A 17,848-nucleotide genomic window follows, 5' to 3' on the forward strand; every position below is an offset into this window, starting at 1 on the left:
CCGTGTGAGGTTTGTACTTACTACATTTTATGTTGATTTTGCATGTCACTAGTGAGTGACCATGTATTACACCGAACGGTTCAACACCAAGTAGGTTCAAGTCGAAGATATACATTTTCCGTCTTCGAACTATTACTGAGAATCTTTATTTTGCTTGGCCCGAATATGGTCCACATATCGGTGGCCCTTGCGACTACTCGTCTAGTAAAGCAGTAAGTACTACCGTAACAGCTTCAATTATGTAGTAATACTAAATAAGTTTTGAGGGTAGTTTGTTTGTGTTAAAATTGTTTGGGTTAGGAATTTATATTAATTTTTCTTATCCTTGTTTTGGGAATGTAAAGGTTAAATAAAAAACAGGTTTCATTGATTGAGATCTAATTGAACTTGTCAGTTTAATGAACGTAATTGAAATGAGAAATACTAAAATAATAATTACATAATATTTTAAATCTAGCCATTGTCAAAGTGTAGCCGGATATTTATGTCGAAAGGGTGAACTATTAGAAGAATACGTTTTTGACAATAACTAGTACATATACAAAGAACACTATAATGCGAACTTGTACTACTGCACTGTAATTTGACTCATAAATCCTCTAACACACTAGCGGTAGACAGCGTGGCTAGCCAACCCCCGCGGTTGACAATTTTCCAATTTAATATACCATCGCATATTCAAGTGATACGCACCGCCTAGGCGGTCAACTGCTAGTGCGTAAAGACTAATAACATATTCCTTTTGCACTTCAAGCTGATTCACATGTAAATACCACAAATACAGTCATACTGAACAATTTTAGTGACTATGGTAATAATAAAATGCTAATATGATTTTGATAATATGAAAAAAAAATCAATGTCAATAGGAAGAAAATCAATATTCATATTATTTAACTTAAGGTCAATTTCATTTAACTTAAATATAAAACAAGTCTAATTATTAATGTTTTACAAGTTTCTATTCAAGTATCTATTCCTAATAAAATTTATACATAATATATGCAACCTTAACTTTTCAAACAAATACATTCATTTAAACTAAAATCTACAACCTTACAAATAATCCGTCATGAAAAACAACAGTAATTTAAAAAAAAACATAACCCTTCCTTGGCAGTCGGGTAAAAATGAATGTTAATTTCTAGATATAATAAAATACTAAATCAAAGTCGTTAAATAATATAATACAAAATAACTTGTAAATATACACACACTCTTTCTCTCACATCACAGGTGTTATACACACAGAGCGGATACAATTTCACAACCTGCATGCAATGTATCAACCGAGTGTGTAAGAACACCGTCAAATAGTAGGCAAGGACAATTCAAAAATAAATTCATAATATTCTATGTCCTTGAATAGCCTTAAAAAAATAAATTTTAGATTTTGTCACCTCCCGATAACAGGTTATTTTTTATAGAAAAGGTGTTGATATTTTGTAGAAGAGAATAAATAACAAGTCACCGAGAAGGTGCGCGGGAGAATAGAAGGTTCAACATAATGTTGATCAATTTAGAGATTTATAATCCAATTTTGTAGCTCCGCTTGATTCTTATTACCAATTGATGTTATAATTTCATAGATAATTAAAAAATTAAGTACACACTAATTTATGCCAACACGTTACGATTGGTATGTAAATACTTTATTCCATGAAATGGCCATTGAATCCAGGAACAACTTGGTATTGAACAGCATCTTCCAAATGTTAAAATAGATATTTTGTTCCTTAGAAAGGTCATCATCATATTTTATTTTACAAAAACAATTTGAACTACATTCTAAGATATCAATTGAGCAATAAAACCAGGAATCAAATATAGAATATATCGTTACACTCGTATAGCATGCGAGAGTAACGAAATATTCTCGACCTTTATCATACACATGTCGATGCTGACCCACAGGTATGACAATATCACATAGGTTTGATTCCTGGTTCAAGCAATTATTTAATAATCTATGAAAGTAGTTCGTATTGTTTTGAAAACAAAATTAATTCTTCTTTCAGTAAAATTAGCCATTTATACTATTTAGAGTACTTTCTTTCGATAAGGTAATATCGTGGGCTACGCGCAGCGTGCTCTCCACGGTCGCCGAGCCGAGCACTATGCTGATTATTGGCGCTCTTTTTAAGATTTTTTTCATCATGTATTAGTCAAGTTATAAATTATAATTTATCACTGTAATTTGTATTATTATTAGAAATTGAATATTTTTTACACGATTAGTGCTAACTTAGCTTGTAAGTTTTACCACCTCCTGGCGGTAATAATGCTCAAGTAATTTAAGAATTTGATAATCATCAATAATAAGTCATTACAAGATTCAATGGCCATTATAGCAATCTGGATGAGGTATTTACGTACTATACAGTATGAACGTGAAGACGTGACATGAACACAGGCAATATGAACTTAAATTCAAGCGGGCAAGTCAAAATTTGAGACGTGAATCTGCGGCACGTGTACCGGATCAATCTTAGGCGTGGTTTTGTAATCGCAAATTCCACACTCTTTTAATTTCCACTCCCACCCCATTATTTGCACAGCGTGCAGAGTTTGAGCTTCCGTGTGCTGACGTCGAAGCATTCCTTCCTGCAATGTCAATAACGTTAAGATTATTAATCGAATTCATTAATTACAAAGATATAGTAAGTACACAGTGAAAGACTGTAGTAAGTAAAATATTACCTTTATTTTTTCCCACTTATCGTCGACTTCTTGAAGCCATGAGTTTATTTGCCTGCCGTTACAGCGGGACCGTTGCGCATTTCGTTTCTCTTCCTGATCTGGAGCTAACACATTGTAGACTTCTTTGTCTCGGAGTATTGTACATACCGAGAACGGAAGCGACTGTCGGAACAAAGGTAAACCCTTTAAAAATAGAACATTTGGGAATCAAAGGATCTTATCTAAGTTCAATATTGTTGTACCTGGTTTGCCACCGCCCGCTCGGCGCGCCCATGTACTCGTAATATTTCTTGTTCAACAGCCAACACCAGCTTTTCCTTTTCAATAAGATGTTGAATCCGTAATCTTGTTCTGTTAACAAGTATACATGTTACTAGTCGAACTTAAATATAAAAGCATGACTTTAAAATAAATGTGACGCTAATAAACGTACCTCTCCTTTTCTTGCGCCATAAATTCATTTATCATCTGTGTTGGCAAATTATGCGGGATTTCCACTTGTGGATCAGGGTTTACATTACTCTGGAGAGTATAAGTACATCTATTCATTAAATATTTGTTAAAATCCTTAGGAGGTTTCGGTTTCACTGGAAATAAACTTCTTTGTCGCCGATCGATCTGTAAAAGGCGTTATTTTTATAAGCTTTTCTTTTTATTTAATTTGTTACATCCTTATGAAACATAACATTATTACAAACCTGTTTCCTTATGTGGATATACATCTGATAGGGGTTAGAGTGCGTAATATTATGGCTAGCAGTGGACTCATGAGTTGGCTCATTCTTTGATTGATCGCGAGAGTGACCATCTTTTGAAGCTTTAATCTTTCTTTTCCTGGGATGCAACTCAACATGACCAGAGTTAGCTATAACAGAACAAAATTACGCTATTATAATAAATTGTAGACGTAGGACATAGAAGAAGAAGAATGAAATATGTTATGCTGCAATGAAATCTTTTTTGATGTCTCTAAATTGTTTAAATCTCATGTTTTTAAAATTACCGTTATATTTTATTCTGTTGAAAACGGCCAATCAAGTAAGCAATTTTTGTTCTTAGTGTCTATCTATTTTAATAATTATTAAAATGTTTATCATAATATAGTAATACAAACAACAAGAAACTGATATAATTTAATAATTAGCAATTCCATGACTATTAAATACTATATATAAACTTAATGACCACTCGCAATACAATTTCCCCAGCAGTCATAATCTCTTTTATAAGCTAAGATTATTTATGAATTACTGGGTAACACATAATATACAGGAAACAAATACCAGAGATGAACAATTCTGAATAATAGATCAAAACTATGGTAATATAAACACTTACATTCAGATCTTCCAGAGTTCGAAGAACCATGCTCATGATCTTGCCCCTAAAATGAAGACCCAAGTATTTAAAATTTATACAAGTACAAAAGCAACCCTTACATAAAAACATTTTCACAAAAGTAGTAAGTTATTTTATGTATTAAATGCTGTTAAATTGTTGTACTACTCATTTACTTACAGAGCCCGAAGGTGTAGGACTTTTGTTCGAATTTAAATTAGCTTGAGCCTGTCCCGCCCCGGAGCGGCTGTCATTCCCTGTCTGAGGGGATGTCCTCTCCTTATCTTTATCCCCGTCATTTGTCCTATGAGAACGGAGGACTCTCTGTCCAGCCTTCGGACGAAAATTGGGTTTATGAGTATGGTAAGTTAGTTCAAGTATTTATTTAATACTATTTAATTATTGAGTAAATAGCAAAAGCAAACTAAGCCTTCTGTAACACTTAAGACAACATAACATCGTTAATTCGTCAAATTAGAAAACATTACATTGATTTCTTACCTTTCCACCTTCGCCTCTCTTGTCATCGGAAGTGCCGTCTGAGCTATCAGATGTTTGACCAGTGTCCGTGCTCGTGCACGGTATCACGTAGGGCAGCGTCGATGCGTTACCGCGACCTTTACCGCTACCTCGTGGCCCTGTTCCACCTAAATAAAGTTAGTTCAAGAGGAAGACAGCTAAACTAAATTTGTGATGTTGCATTGAACTAGTTAAATTAGCTATTAATATCATTAAATGTTAATTTTCCTTTTAATTAAACAAAGTACTTGGTACTTTTTGTAAAATATTCATGAATGGTATATGAAAAGGATGACCAAAAAGTATATGGGCCTGTGTTCCTGCAGACATAAATACGAAATTTTGCTGGTAAAAATTAAACCAATTATTGAGAGTATTGTTACTTTTATCTAACAGTTTTATAATTGAAAACCATTTATAGATTGCAGAAACAGAATATTACTTGTAATTAAATATAATTGTAATAGTTATGTAATCTATGTATGTACTACTATGTATACATGTACATACATATAATGAGGCATCAAAAAATCAGGTAATCTAAGAACCAGTAACCAATGTTGGTCATTGGAATAATATTAATGTTGGAGTCTTACCTTCGCCTTCTTGTTCGTTTCTACTGCCAGAGCCTCCTGCGCCCCCTGGTATGACTATCTTCAGCGGCGGGACCTTAGGTGCCGCCTCATGGGTCTTTGGCTCGTCATCACCATCATTGTCTTTATTCTGGTTCGGCTTTGGACTAGCAACTGGGCTTTTCCGATCCTGCTTGCTTACTTGCAAAGAACTACCCTTCCCACCTCCAGATTTCCCCTGAAAGGTATTTTATGACAATTTGGTAAATTCCTTTATTTAACAAAGATATGATATAAATTACTAGCTTATTCTTGACATTTTTTTTTCAGAAGCACTGAGAGTTGCATGAATGTACATTTAAATCTTCATCAGTATTTACTCTATCAATGGTTGTTACAACAGAATATCAATCTGTTTAGTTATTTTAATTCTTTACAAGGCAAGAAAAAGGCTGCACTAAATGTCTTAGTATTAAAAAGTTATAAGGATTTAATGAAATTGATAAAACTACCTGATGTGACCCTTGTGCATTGCCCTTTGATCCTCCACTGCCTCCTTTCCCCTGTGCTTGTAAGTTACCCTTCCCAGAAGAGCCAGCACCACCTTTGCTGACATTCTGTCCACTTCCACTCTTGCCTAATGGCACAGCACCCGTCTTACTTGCAGGCCCTGGTGGCTTACTGCCAGTTAAGACACTGTAAATATAAATAAAATGTATTTAACTAGGTGCAATTCACTGTGCACGAATTAAAACCGCGACAAGTTGCACATCGGCCGATTGCCTAACTACTTCAACCATGACAGTAACCTTGACTGTATTTTACAAAAACGTGTATTAAAGTGTTGTTAATGGTCGTACCGGCCAGGTCCTCCTCGCGCCACCGGAGCCGGCTTGCCCATCGGCTCTTTCTCTTCATTGTCCTTACGTTTCTTCCGTTTTGATACATCGTCTTCGGCCGCTTCATTATCTGCACTATCTTCGTGCGGTCTCTTAATGTTGTCGTCTTGAGTCGATGATACCACAGAGCTACTTAGCTGAGATCCATCTGAAAATAAAAGTAAAAACATCAGAAACCTTGTATTGTTTTTTACTTTAACTGAAAATAATAAGATAATAATTGGTTTTCCTTAAGAGCCATTTTGTCAAGGTTAACAATATGATCATATATATTTATTTATTATTTATATATGTAAGTGTTAAGATATTGCTAAATATTAACACATTATACTTAATTCCTAAGAAATTAATACCATTTACCAATTACTTTGGCTCTGGCAACAACATGGTCAGAAATAAACCATGCTCAAATACTATTTAGAATTATAAATAGACAGACAGACGAATCATTCTAATTCTTTTAGTTTCTGTATGAGTTCCTTAATTTAATTATTATAATTATGCATATATTTAAATAATTATATTTATATAATTATGATTAATAAATCTAATGATTGCTTAAAAAAGTAGTTATAGCTTGAGTTTCAAACATGGCCACCACTTATTATCACCACCCCGGCCGGCAGCGAAACGTGACGCCTCGACGAAGCTCTCAAAATACGAATGCTTTTTTTATGCCTCTAACCGTCTCTGGACTCGGCGGCACCCCCTTTTTCCTGTGTGGTGATGTCCTTGCCATCGAAATGTTCCCCCTGGGCTAGGGTCTCCATGTTGTTCCGCTTACTGCAATCGCTGTTACCACTGGCATTGCAACCCTTTTTGATGCTGTCATCCCTTGCCCGACTGACGTGTGTTGCTCTCGCGTTATTATCTGTTCACATAAACCAATATGTTCCACATAAAAAGGAACCTTCCTGTCATTGATGTTGACAGCACTTTCCTTAAAAGCCGGTAAAGAAATTGTTTCAATATTGAAGCACATTTTGAATCTTCATAAATGATGTTGTTAATTAAATATTGTTGTCAATTAAATTAATATTAGAATACATTTTATTAATTTATATTAAAATTTTAGTTGTATGGAATATTTACAAGAGAAACCTAACACTTTTGGGAGTTGTTAAACTGTAAACCATAATGATGTCATTATTATAATATTAAATAATGATTATTCTATATTAAATGGAATATTTACAGTAAGAACAATAGTAAATATGTATTAATAATGTTAGATGGGTGGAATTATTATTACAATGATATTATAAATAAATACATAAATATAATAGAAACCTAGTGAAGTTTTGCACAACTACTTTTATTTATTACTGTTGAGTCAACATTTTGTAAAACAATTCTAGAGGAAACATGATAAACTACATCTTGTCTATCTACATCTTTAATCTATTCTAATTCAAACAACTCTCTGAATAATGTAATACATTTACTTGCCTTGGTCTGTCTATGCTGTTAGAGATATAACTGCAAGTCACACATTATTCTAACTTAACTACAAACAACAGATATAAATAACAATTTCAACATAATTATGAAATATGTGGTTATCATATTCTATGCATCAAATTGTATTTTAATGATTGTTAATATTATCATTATCATATACTTATATAGGTCATTAATGACAAAATAAATAAATCAAGACAATGTTTTAAACTATAGGTGCATTCCTAATTTAATTTAAATATTTTAGTGTGCATGTTAGATTACTTTAAATGTTTGTAATTTATTTAATAAAGAATTCCTTTCATTAAAACAAATTAATATTTTTAGTCTCCTTTTGAACCATTTATATAATGATGGAGAAGTAGGAATATTAATTAGATAAGCCAGGTAAATTAATATGAAGCATGACATCTGTGATGTTAGTTTTTAATCACTCTTCTATGCAGTAATTACTGAAGTCTAATTAATTATCTAAGGCATACTGTCAGTATCGACCGAAAATTAAGACCAAAAAGTAGAAGCATACACCACACACTTTGTTGATAAGACAATGAAACACTGATATGGCAGTATTAAAAAGTCGTATATTGCATGAATAGTCAATATTTTGCTAGTACATAAAATTACGAAAATTCCCGGCAATGTACGGAAACTGACTTACTTACCTACAAATACAAAGTATTGCTAATTTTTTAATAATGACACTTGGAAACGTAATTACCTTAGCGCCTATGCAGTTTATTTACAAATGGATTAAATAAAGCTAACTACGTTCACTAATTATTGGAAATTCGACAACCCATGATGAGCGTTTTATAAAATAATCATATTGTCACGTCAATCAGATCATCAATATGAGTTTACGCAGGGGTCAGAGCACGATCGCGGATCATGTGCGGCGTGCATCATGATCATAAGTAAACTCTACGAGGTAAATAATGAGTAAACGTGAACTCCCCTTTGTTGTGCGAGAGCGTCCTCCTTTGCATTTCACGTAGTCCGACAGTTTGAAGAGTTTATATTCGTCCGTAAACTGAAATTTTCCACAGTAAAACTTATGCTATATCGGTCTACGAGACCGCCACGAAGTTGGCGTCAGGGATCGGCCATCATTCGACAGCCCAAGCAACACGCCCCAAATCGCTCCTTTACACGAAATAATTTTAGACAAAAGTTTCCAAGATGTTATAATAAATTGGAAAACGCGTCGCACTTTATACGTTTTGAGTTACAGAAAGTTAAAAAATAATATAAATAGTATGGGAAAAGTTAGTACAAATTACCAAATTTATTTTCTATAAGTGAAGATGAAATGTAGAGAATCGACGCGGCACGACATGTATCGTATAAACCGGACGAACTTCACGTGGTTACGTTATTCGTAGAAACGTTCCGTTACACGTTGTGGATTTTTAGTAACTTATAAGTGCGAGCATTATGCATTCCGTGTAGCCATTAAAAAAAATAAAGCAATCGGGCCGCATTAGATTTAAAACGCGATTTTTGAGACTCGAGTGTTTAAATCTCAATATTAGTCTATAATAGTCTTCAGCGAAATTGCAGTTTTAGTGCCTTCTTGATTTGGTGGATTATTCAAAATGATGTGTCTAATATTATTAAATAATTTTAATAAAAAAAAGTATATAAATTAAACATTATGGGTGTGAAATTGCAGTTTTTGATTTTATTTTCTGTAATATAAAAATGAATGCTATATGTGTTGCTCAGCGTAAATCTACAAATCAGTTGAACCGATTTCGCCAATTTTTTTTTTGGTTTTTATTATTAAAAGAAGGTTCTTATGCAAGGAAAATAACGCGGGCGGGGTCGACTAGTTAATTGATAATAGTAAAAAACAATTTTAATGATGTACTTTCAACGTGTGGTATAAACAAAGACGAACTGTTATTCAATGAGTGCGCCGCGCGGGGTGCAAAGTGGGCTGATCATGAAGGGCGACGGCCTTTGCTGAAACACGCACAATAGATGGCGCTACAAGTACGACCCGAATAGAATGAATGAATAGAATTAGTTTTTTTAGCGCTATACAAAACGAGATAACTACTACTATTAACATAATAGTATAAATTAACGTATTAGTATAGCAATAATTGTAACTCACAGATTAATTTAATTATTAATTTGTCTAAATTTCATCTTTAATTTAACCATAATTATCATCAAAGTGTCGTAATACGCATGTCACTTTAAAGAATTACTATTTATCAACGCCGGATCCGACTACAAATCCCATAAAAATCATGTTTGTGTATATACTCGTATATAGCCCAAAGCAGTCGGTCATTCTTATTCAGCCCTTCAAAGATATATAACCAAATAACATCTAATGTTAATAACGGTCATGGTTACCAAAGAGGAAAATCGCTAAGCAGCTTTAATAGAAAACACTTGATAACTGGACTAATAGATATTAAAGTGTTTGTGTTAGAACTTTAGAACTAGAGTCTAAGTCGTGCCGACTTGCATTGAACCTGGAACTTTCTTTAGAAGTTGTAAACAATACTAAAACTTTTTATTTTACTTCTGTTATCTTAATTATATAATATAATAAAGTTTAAGAAAATAATGGGATGTTCACTGCAACTATACTTGGTCATTAGTCTAAAATTATTTATTGGTATAAAAATTGATCACCAAAAACTCGCGCAAATTGTCGAAAGATGGTTTAAATACTAATACAACGCATAATTAATTTTTCGAGGACATGGACGGATTGAAAATAATCCCTTTTATTTTAAAATTTAATTTACTTCTGTTTTAGATACACATTGTGTGGGCCTCTTTCGTAAGACGAATAAAAAGGCACGTTGTATAATATCCATAATACTTATAAATATGAACTTGTGTTTGGACGTAATTTTTAAGGGGAGATAGTTAAAGGGATGGAGCGTGACATAGGCTGCTTTTTATCTTTTCTCTTGAAAAGGTTCGAGGCTACAAAATATTTAAGGTGTAGGGAATCATTAATTAGCCACCAGATTGATCCTGGTTTCCTGCTAATAACTAATTGACTGAGGATCAATGTGAACAGAAGATTCACGAGTTGTATAATCTTAGTTCATTATGGAAAAGGATGTGGATTTGAGAAAAAGAAAGAGAAATTCCATTCTCAGCCAATTGTTGACAGTACAAACATTTAGGAAATATACCTGGATTTTTATTTATGAAAAAAAAAATGATTACTATATATAAACTAATAAATACGACGTGGATAAGTAAATATTGTCATCGGAGTAAGAATTAAGCGTTTAGCGTCAGATTAACATATGGGAAATACCTAGTGTCATGTTGAATATACCCACCCATTAGAATCGTAGGTTCCCCTACTATAACATAAAATATCGAAACCTCAGCAAATAGCAATCGTTTCGATGTCGTGGCAGATAGCTCACTAAGCAAATGACTAACACGGAGGAAGTTGGAAATTAAGAGCCGTGGGAAGCGGGGACAGGTCGCCATATCTAGTTTTTTTTTACGTTTGATGGGTCGACGTTTGGCCGCTATCTCGCCTGATGGTAAGTGATGATGCGTCCTACGATGGAGCACGTCTGCCCATAAGCAACCTATTCACTCGGGCTTTAAAGACACAGACTCCGGCAAAGAATTCCACTCCCTAGCAGTTCGCATAAGGAAGCTTGAAGCGAAGCTCTTCGTGCGAGTGTCTTGAGGTTCCATGATGGAAAGGACTAGGAAGAATCAAGTTGTGTAATTCCAACCAACACTCTCCGAAATGTATCCGGTAAAAAAAGGCTTGAACCTTTAGTCGTAAATATTTCAGATTTAATTCATAAAATGAACTTCATTTCTATCCCTGAATGACTACGACATAACTTTTATAGACATTATTTCTTGCTATGTACTTAAATTGAATAATAGTAATGAGTAAGTATGAGTAACGTTTTAGCTAAGATTCTGTAAAAGTAGCACAGTAGCAACGAGCTCCACTTAAGTCTTGGATCGATCGATATCAGGCAGGCGCGGAATTTACTTAATGCACTTTATGCCTCCCTCACGACCTCGCTGCATTGTTATAACTATAGGTATTTACTAGAATAGAACGGTCGTGGGTCGCGACGTCAGACATCCCGAAACTTGATGCTTAGAAAGAACAATTTTAATAAACCTTAATTGCAAAATCGAATATGGTGGAAAATATTATAAATAAATATGTTATTATACCAATAGCTCGATGTCGGTACTGTACCCTTAAAGATATAAAGAAAAACATATGCCATAAGCATATGTCGTTTTAGGGGGTACTAGAGGGGCACGGGAGAGACCTGGGTGGTTTAAATGACCCTAGTCTTTCTTTCTTCCCAAAAAGCGAGGTACCTTTTGAAGGTTTAAAATATTAGTTCCATTTTTATTCCAATTTGTTATTGCCAGAAACTTGCGCTCTGGCAAAAGCTAGTCTTAAATATTAATTTTCACAAATTATACAAATGATTCTTTATTTTAATTGAAGTCTGCAGAGGGCAGATCTCTCTGCTTATATTTACTCAATTTGTTATTTATTACTATATGGTTATTTTTCAAAACGATTTCATAAACTGAACTACCTATTATATTTTACATTTTGTTTCCTATGTATAAATGAGAATAATAATGTAAAATACTAGTAACTATTTCTGTAGCAGACAACTAATGCAACACATGTATACTACCATTCTGTCGACGCACAGTTTTTTAGAAACCCCGATTTTGTCTCATGCCCTTTTTATTGTTAAAATCGTTAGTATATATCATTCTAAGCATTACAGCGAAAATACGGCATCGATACGACTTTTAGTTTTGCCAAAAAAAATATCGAATGTTTCCCTATATCCGGGTCCGAAAAATCACAAAAATGTAAATATAAAATAAAATATACAATTATTAAAAAAAATAAAAATAAAGTTAAGTTGGCACTCAAAACAAGAAACATTCTGTCCATTTTTGGAATATGTAATGTTAATAGATTATGAAATAATCATTGTTTTATTGTATTTCTTTTATATTTTTTATTTCAAGTTTAACGCCATATTAGATTGAGATATTTATATAGTATACTCTTCATACGTTAATCTATCAACATAAAAAAAATCACAATCTAATTCCGCGTTATTCAAAAGTTATTCGATTTTTTTTATTTTGGTTAGGGTTGTCACCTCCGAATATCCGGATTTATATTTCTTTTTATCGGCGGTTAAGACGCATGTCAGAAAAAGTATTATGGTTCTTCGCTTACATTCGAAACAACTAAGTTTTCGTCGTCTTCATAGTATGTCCATACTACTATTGTCTATACTGACATTCACAGGTTTCAGTAAACTAATCGCTAATGCCTGCAGTGGATCTTCTTACTTAACTACAACATTTTGAAGGCAGTGCAAGATATAACCAGTCGTCTCCGAGAAAAACGTACATAAACATGCATAAAAAATCGCGATGAATTGAGAACCTCCTCCTTTTTTGAAGTCGGTTAAAAAACACAGCCATCCTCTGACAAAAAACCCAAAAATACGTTTAATACTATAATGTTTATTAAAGTATGCTTTTTTAGGTTTTATAGACCGTGCCTGTATTTGTTAGTTTTTTAAACTTAAAAATACTGGCACATAACATATTGTTTTTTTTTTATTGGATTACTATGTTGACATGGCGTCAATAAATTAAAAGCAAATCTATTAATAGAACGCAAATGTTATGCGGAACGCAAATGGGAATGCGAATTAAATAATAATTTTATTTGTGATTTAGTTTTGTGACAACCCTAAGTCTAAAAAGTCCGGATATTATCAGGATATAACAAAAACTCTTAATAACTTTTGAATAACGCGGAATTAGATTGTGATTTTTTTTATGTTGATAGATTAACGTATGAAGAGTATACTATATAAATATCTCAATCTAATATGGCGTTAAACTTGAAATAAAAAATATAAAAGAAATACAATAAAACAATGATTATTTCATAATCTATTAACATTACATAATTATTCCAAAAATGGACAGAATGTTTCTTGTTTTGAATGCCAACTTAACTTTATTTTTATTTTTTTTAATAATTGTATATTTTATTTTATATTTACATTTTTGTGATTTTTCGGACCCGAATATAGGGAGACTTTCGATATTTTTTTTGGCAAAACTAAAAGTCGTATCGATGCCGGATTTTCGCTGTAATGCTTAGAATGATATATACTAACGATTTTAACAATAAAAAGGGCATGAGACAAAATCGGGGTTTCTAAAACACTGTGCGACGTCTGTACCTACATATTAGACGTACCTCTGCGACATAAACGCATCGTATGATTGGAGGGGTCGACATATTCCAGTCCTCATTGTATATACGAACTTAATCGGAAAATTGCGGGACCCTGCCGCTATCCTTTAAGAACATGAAAGGTCAAATTAATAAATCTTGTAAAGAGTATTTCACTGATGGGCACATACATATATTTAGAGTCAATAATAAATTCAAGCAGGGTCTCTGAAAGTCTGAACCAAACCATACAGGGGCATGGGAAGGAAGAAATACGCTGAAAGATTTGAAGTTTTGCTATGCTTAGTTACCTCTCAATGGCGTAATTTTTAGCAATATTTTTTTTTTCAAAATTAAAAAATTTGCTAATCCGGATTCTTTTGCTGGTCATTGCATCACAAATGAACCAATAATCCATGAGAAGGTTCTCACGAAAGACTGATAGAGAAAAAGAAGGAAGTTAATGTTACTTCCTTCTTTTCTGAAGACCAGTCAATAGTTTGCTATACTCATGAAAATAAAACAATTGACTCAGACAAAATAACAAGGACGGTAAAATCATGTTGTCTTAACATATAATATAAAAGCAAATCAAAGAGATCAGCAGGTGCTTTTAAAAAAAAAGGTATTCTCATCCTTTTTTGTAGAATAACTATCTTTCAAATATGTAAGTTTAAACTCCACCATTCCATCAATCATAATGAAGAGAAAAATTGTAAATTTGAGATATTTTAACTTTAGATAATATTTAATGTTGGTTAAAGTTTTGAGTTAGTCACGTTAACATTCAATAAACTGTAAACGTGTAGAGCATAAAACTTTCCGATGCAGCATACAAATTGGTTATTATTACTATTTCAACAATCATAATAAACAGTTGTATTTTAACAATAAAGTTCCATATCACTAATTAAATACTAATCTACATAACATCAACATGCATAATCTACAGGGCTAAAATTATCAACTAACTTGATATTTTCGCACCCTTTAAAAACTATTGCAATAGCTTCTACAATTAGCTAAACATAACATGCTGAGCATTAAGGCATACAACAGTAAATGATCAAAATGAGAAGAATAGTCAGCAGTATAAGTATGTACCTAATAAAAAGCTTCTAATTTTATGAAGCAAACATTTAGTGTGATTAAGACAAGCATGACTAGTTCTTCACTTATTCAAATAAATCATTATCAATTGTGTAAAATACTTGTTTACCATAATATCACCCATACATTTTTTTAGTTTGGTTATACTCTGATGAATTGTGTTAACAAGTCCCTATAAAAGCAAATTCATATCACTTTTAGAGTGTCTAGTACAAATTAAAATAATATTCATTGTTAATTAAAGAAACAGAAAAGATATCCAACAGCAAATTGTATGTTTTGTAGATGTTTTAATATACATATTCTATTGTTATATTATATTATTATATTATATTATAAAAGCAGATTATTATAACAAGATATTAAACAACAAGGAATACAAGATGAAAGTAGTGTCCTGCATATAGATTATGTAAAAATCATAATTTATCATGTAATTTTAATTCATACTAGACAATCGAATTAAAATATAATTATAGTATATACTTGGAATTAGGAAAACATACCTTTTAAAGACTGCAGATATTCAAAGATGTGTGGTGCAGCATAATCTGATGGCATTTTTCCTTTGGTGTTCTTGACAAATGGATCGGCTCCATGTTCAATGAGGAATTTGACCATTTTGAGATTGCCAGAAGTTGTGGCATCATGTAAAGGAGTATCATCATCTAAACCTTTTGCATTGACATTAGCACCACCATTTACAAGTACCACTACAACTTGATACCACCCATAACTGCAAGCTTCATGAAGTGGTGTCCACCCTATTGATTTAAAATTTTATTTAGTATTATAAATCTGCTCAAGCCAAATAATCTAGTCCTTTTGATGATGTAATGTCGACACTTGCTAAAATTTTGCTACCTGTACAGTTGTATATAATTTTCTATCACTCCAATATAAATACCTAGTCACAATAATAAATAATAATTACAATGATGATCAACCATCTATAATATTAATTTATTGACCATAGACAATTAGAATACCTAATATCACAATCTGTTTTGTTAAGTGTGTCTATTTAAACATAATCAGTTTATGCCAGAAATGTTATTAACATTTTCTAGACAACTTGTTAACCACCCCATACAAACTAATCATGCTTGTGCAAGGGGAGGATTCATAACAACATAGTTAAATTCAAGCTTACATCTTTATAAACATTTAATTTTAATAAATTCATCATTATAGAAGCTTCAACTCTTGTTTTTGTTTAGCTTGAACTTAATTGTGGTTTATTGTTTATATATATCTATTTGTGTACATGTGAACAAATATGAACTAAACATCAATACAATGTGAGTGAACGACAACAAACATTGACTTTGAAAATTCAACATCAAATAGTTTGAAAAACATATATCCTTATTTTCACAGAAGCAAAATATCATACTAAGTAGTAATTTAAAGCAAGAAAATAGAAACATGGATAAAATGGAGGAAACTAATAGAACATTGACCATTAAAGGAAAAAAATAATAATATGTTACCAGCAAAGTCAGGAACATCGGGATCTTGTCCTTGATCAAGCAATTTCTTTACTTGATCGTGGTCACCTCGGATAGCTGCCACATGAAGGGGCGTCTCACCACGCTCATTGCGCTGCTGCCTAGTGCGTTTTCGTTCTTCTGCTGGGGTCGGAGCGGCTGAATACGGAAATGGCGGGAAGTCAGACCTACTCTTAGCAATATCACTTGCCATTTTATTATGATATAATTGAGATCAAACCTGGAGGAGCGTCTTGAGAAGAGATCTGCATCACCAACGCTAACTGTTGCCGCTCCGACATAGGCGCTATGACTTGGGGCCGTGGCGCGCCGTCCGGCCCGCGCCCGGAGCCCCTCGACCGCGACGTCGATGGCATGCTTCGGGCATAACCCCGGCGCTAAACATTTAACATCCATTAACGAACACTGCGCAGTTCATCACACTTTGATACATTTCAGAATCACTAACGCGCCAATATCATAGATGAAGATGTGAAACGACAATTACCTTACTTATGGCGCCAGAGGTAAGCTACCGCGTTTAAAACATAAACTCTAAACACTCGTGGCTTATTGTCACTGGATAAAATAAAGAAATAAAACATAGCATTTTATAATTGCTCAAAAGTCTAGTTAATCAGCTAGAAGGTAATCATAATCACTGGATAACTGGTATATCTACAACAGACATAGCGACAACCAAGACGGGAAAATTACTGTTGTGAATACAATGTTGTCTATGATTATTTTATAGGGAATCGATTTTATTCGATTAGGCGAGTATAAACCTAATATTAAGTCAAAGATTTGCACTTAGTTATGAATTCTTTCATAAACTTCGGGTCAGCGCGAGCAGTCCCAATATTGATAACGCCTAAATCCAGGCTGATTTCCAGATTCTTTTACATGTTTTTTATTTTGATAAAGTTGACAGTTCTAAGGAATAATTATTGTCATTTCTGTTTCAAGTCTTATAGGAAGGAGTAACGCCGGAGACTTGGGACATTAACGATATCAAATAAGGTAAGGAATGAAAAGACCAAACCAAATGGTCACAATTAAACAAAAGTCGCTGATATTGTTCAGTAGCGAGTGATTTAATTAATAGCAAGCTTAAAGTGATAGAGGAGTGGCCAGAACTTTAAATACTACATGCTACAGAGGTACCTAATTACTTCATACGGTTAAAACAAATACACCCTTTTCTAGCCAACGAGTGTTTAGAGTTTTCTAGCCAAAAGACAGAAACTAAGTTTGGCAAACATTGATGTTATTAAAAACTTCACGATCTTTTTTTAATATAAAAATATTAAAAAATTACCCAAGGTACATAATCCTTGTCATCATCTTGGTCGTAGTGGCGCTTCTTTTTTTTTTGACTTTTGGACCTGGAACTTTAAAAATTTTGATTTGTTCCATCTAACTTCCTGGAAATAAAAAAAAGAATTATGTAAGTGGTTTGTTAATAACTGTTCTATTTTTTGTTTTAAC

The 17,848-nt window shown here is 33.0% G+C and overlaps 1 protein-coding gene across 9 annotated transcripts; it reads right to left on the reverse strand.

Annotated features, from left to right (window-relative positions):
• Nucleotides 1–361: 361 nt before the first annotated feature.
• On the reverse strand, nt 362–17,073 carry LOC118269165 (ankyrin repeat domain-containing protein 12). 9 transcript variants are annotated; one of them, XM_035584130.2, is made up of 16 exons: nt 16,866–17,073; nt 16,599–16,755; nt 16,361–16,516; nt 15,374–15,631; nt 6,714–6,899; nt 5,990–6,176; nt 5,642–5,825; nt 5,154–5,367; nt 4,540–4,685; nt 4,219–4,371; nt 4,039–4,084; nt 3,399–3,565; nt 3,134–3,318; nt 2,943–3,051; nt 2,701–2,862; nt 362–2,604 (listed from the first exon to the last, which is right to left on the reverse strand). In XM_035584130.2, the coding sequence occupies exons 2-16, from the start codon at nt 16,732–16,734 to the stop codon at nt 2,431–2,433; spliced, it is 2,463 nt and encodes an 820-aa protein (XP_035440023.1). In that variant the 5' UTR covers nt 16,735–16,755; nt 16,866–17,073; the 3' UTR covers nt 362–2,430. The 9 variants fall into 9 exon arrangements, with proteins under 9 accessions (XP_035440023.1, XP_035440032.1, XP_035440049.1 ...); XM_035584139.2 differs by having other exon boundaries at nt 4,540–4,676; nt 16,866–17,072; XM_035584156.2 differs by lacking the exon at nt 6,714–6,899.
• Between the last annotated feature and the right edge of the window lie 775 nt (nt 17,074–17,848).

The sequence above is a fragment of the Spodoptera frugiperda genome, chromosome 25 (genome assembly GCF_023101765.2).
Source record: "Spodoptera frugiperda isolate SF20-4 chromosome 25, AGI-APGP_CSIRO_Sfru_2.0, whole genome shotgun sequence".
Taxonomy (NCBI): Eukaryota; Metazoa; Arthropoda; class Insecta; order Lepidoptera; family Noctuidae; genus Spodoptera; species Spodoptera frugiperda.

What these genes read in the sequence shown, in the direction of transcription:
- LOC118269165 (XM_035584130.2), bottom strand. Translation starts at nt 16,734, where the DNA reads ATGCCATCGACGTCGCGGTCGAGGGGCTCCGGGCGCGGGCCGGACGGC. An exon ending in ATATCTGCAGTCTTTAAAAG is followed by an intron (nt 6,900 to 15,373) that starts GTATGTTTTCCT and finishes TTATGTGAACAG; the next exon opens with ATAATAACGCGAGAGCAACA. An exon ending in TGCCGCCGAGTCCAGAGACG is followed by an intron (nt 6,177 to 6,713) that starts GTTAGAGGCATA and finishes TTTTATTTTCAG; the next exon opens with ATGGATCTCAGCTAAGTAGC.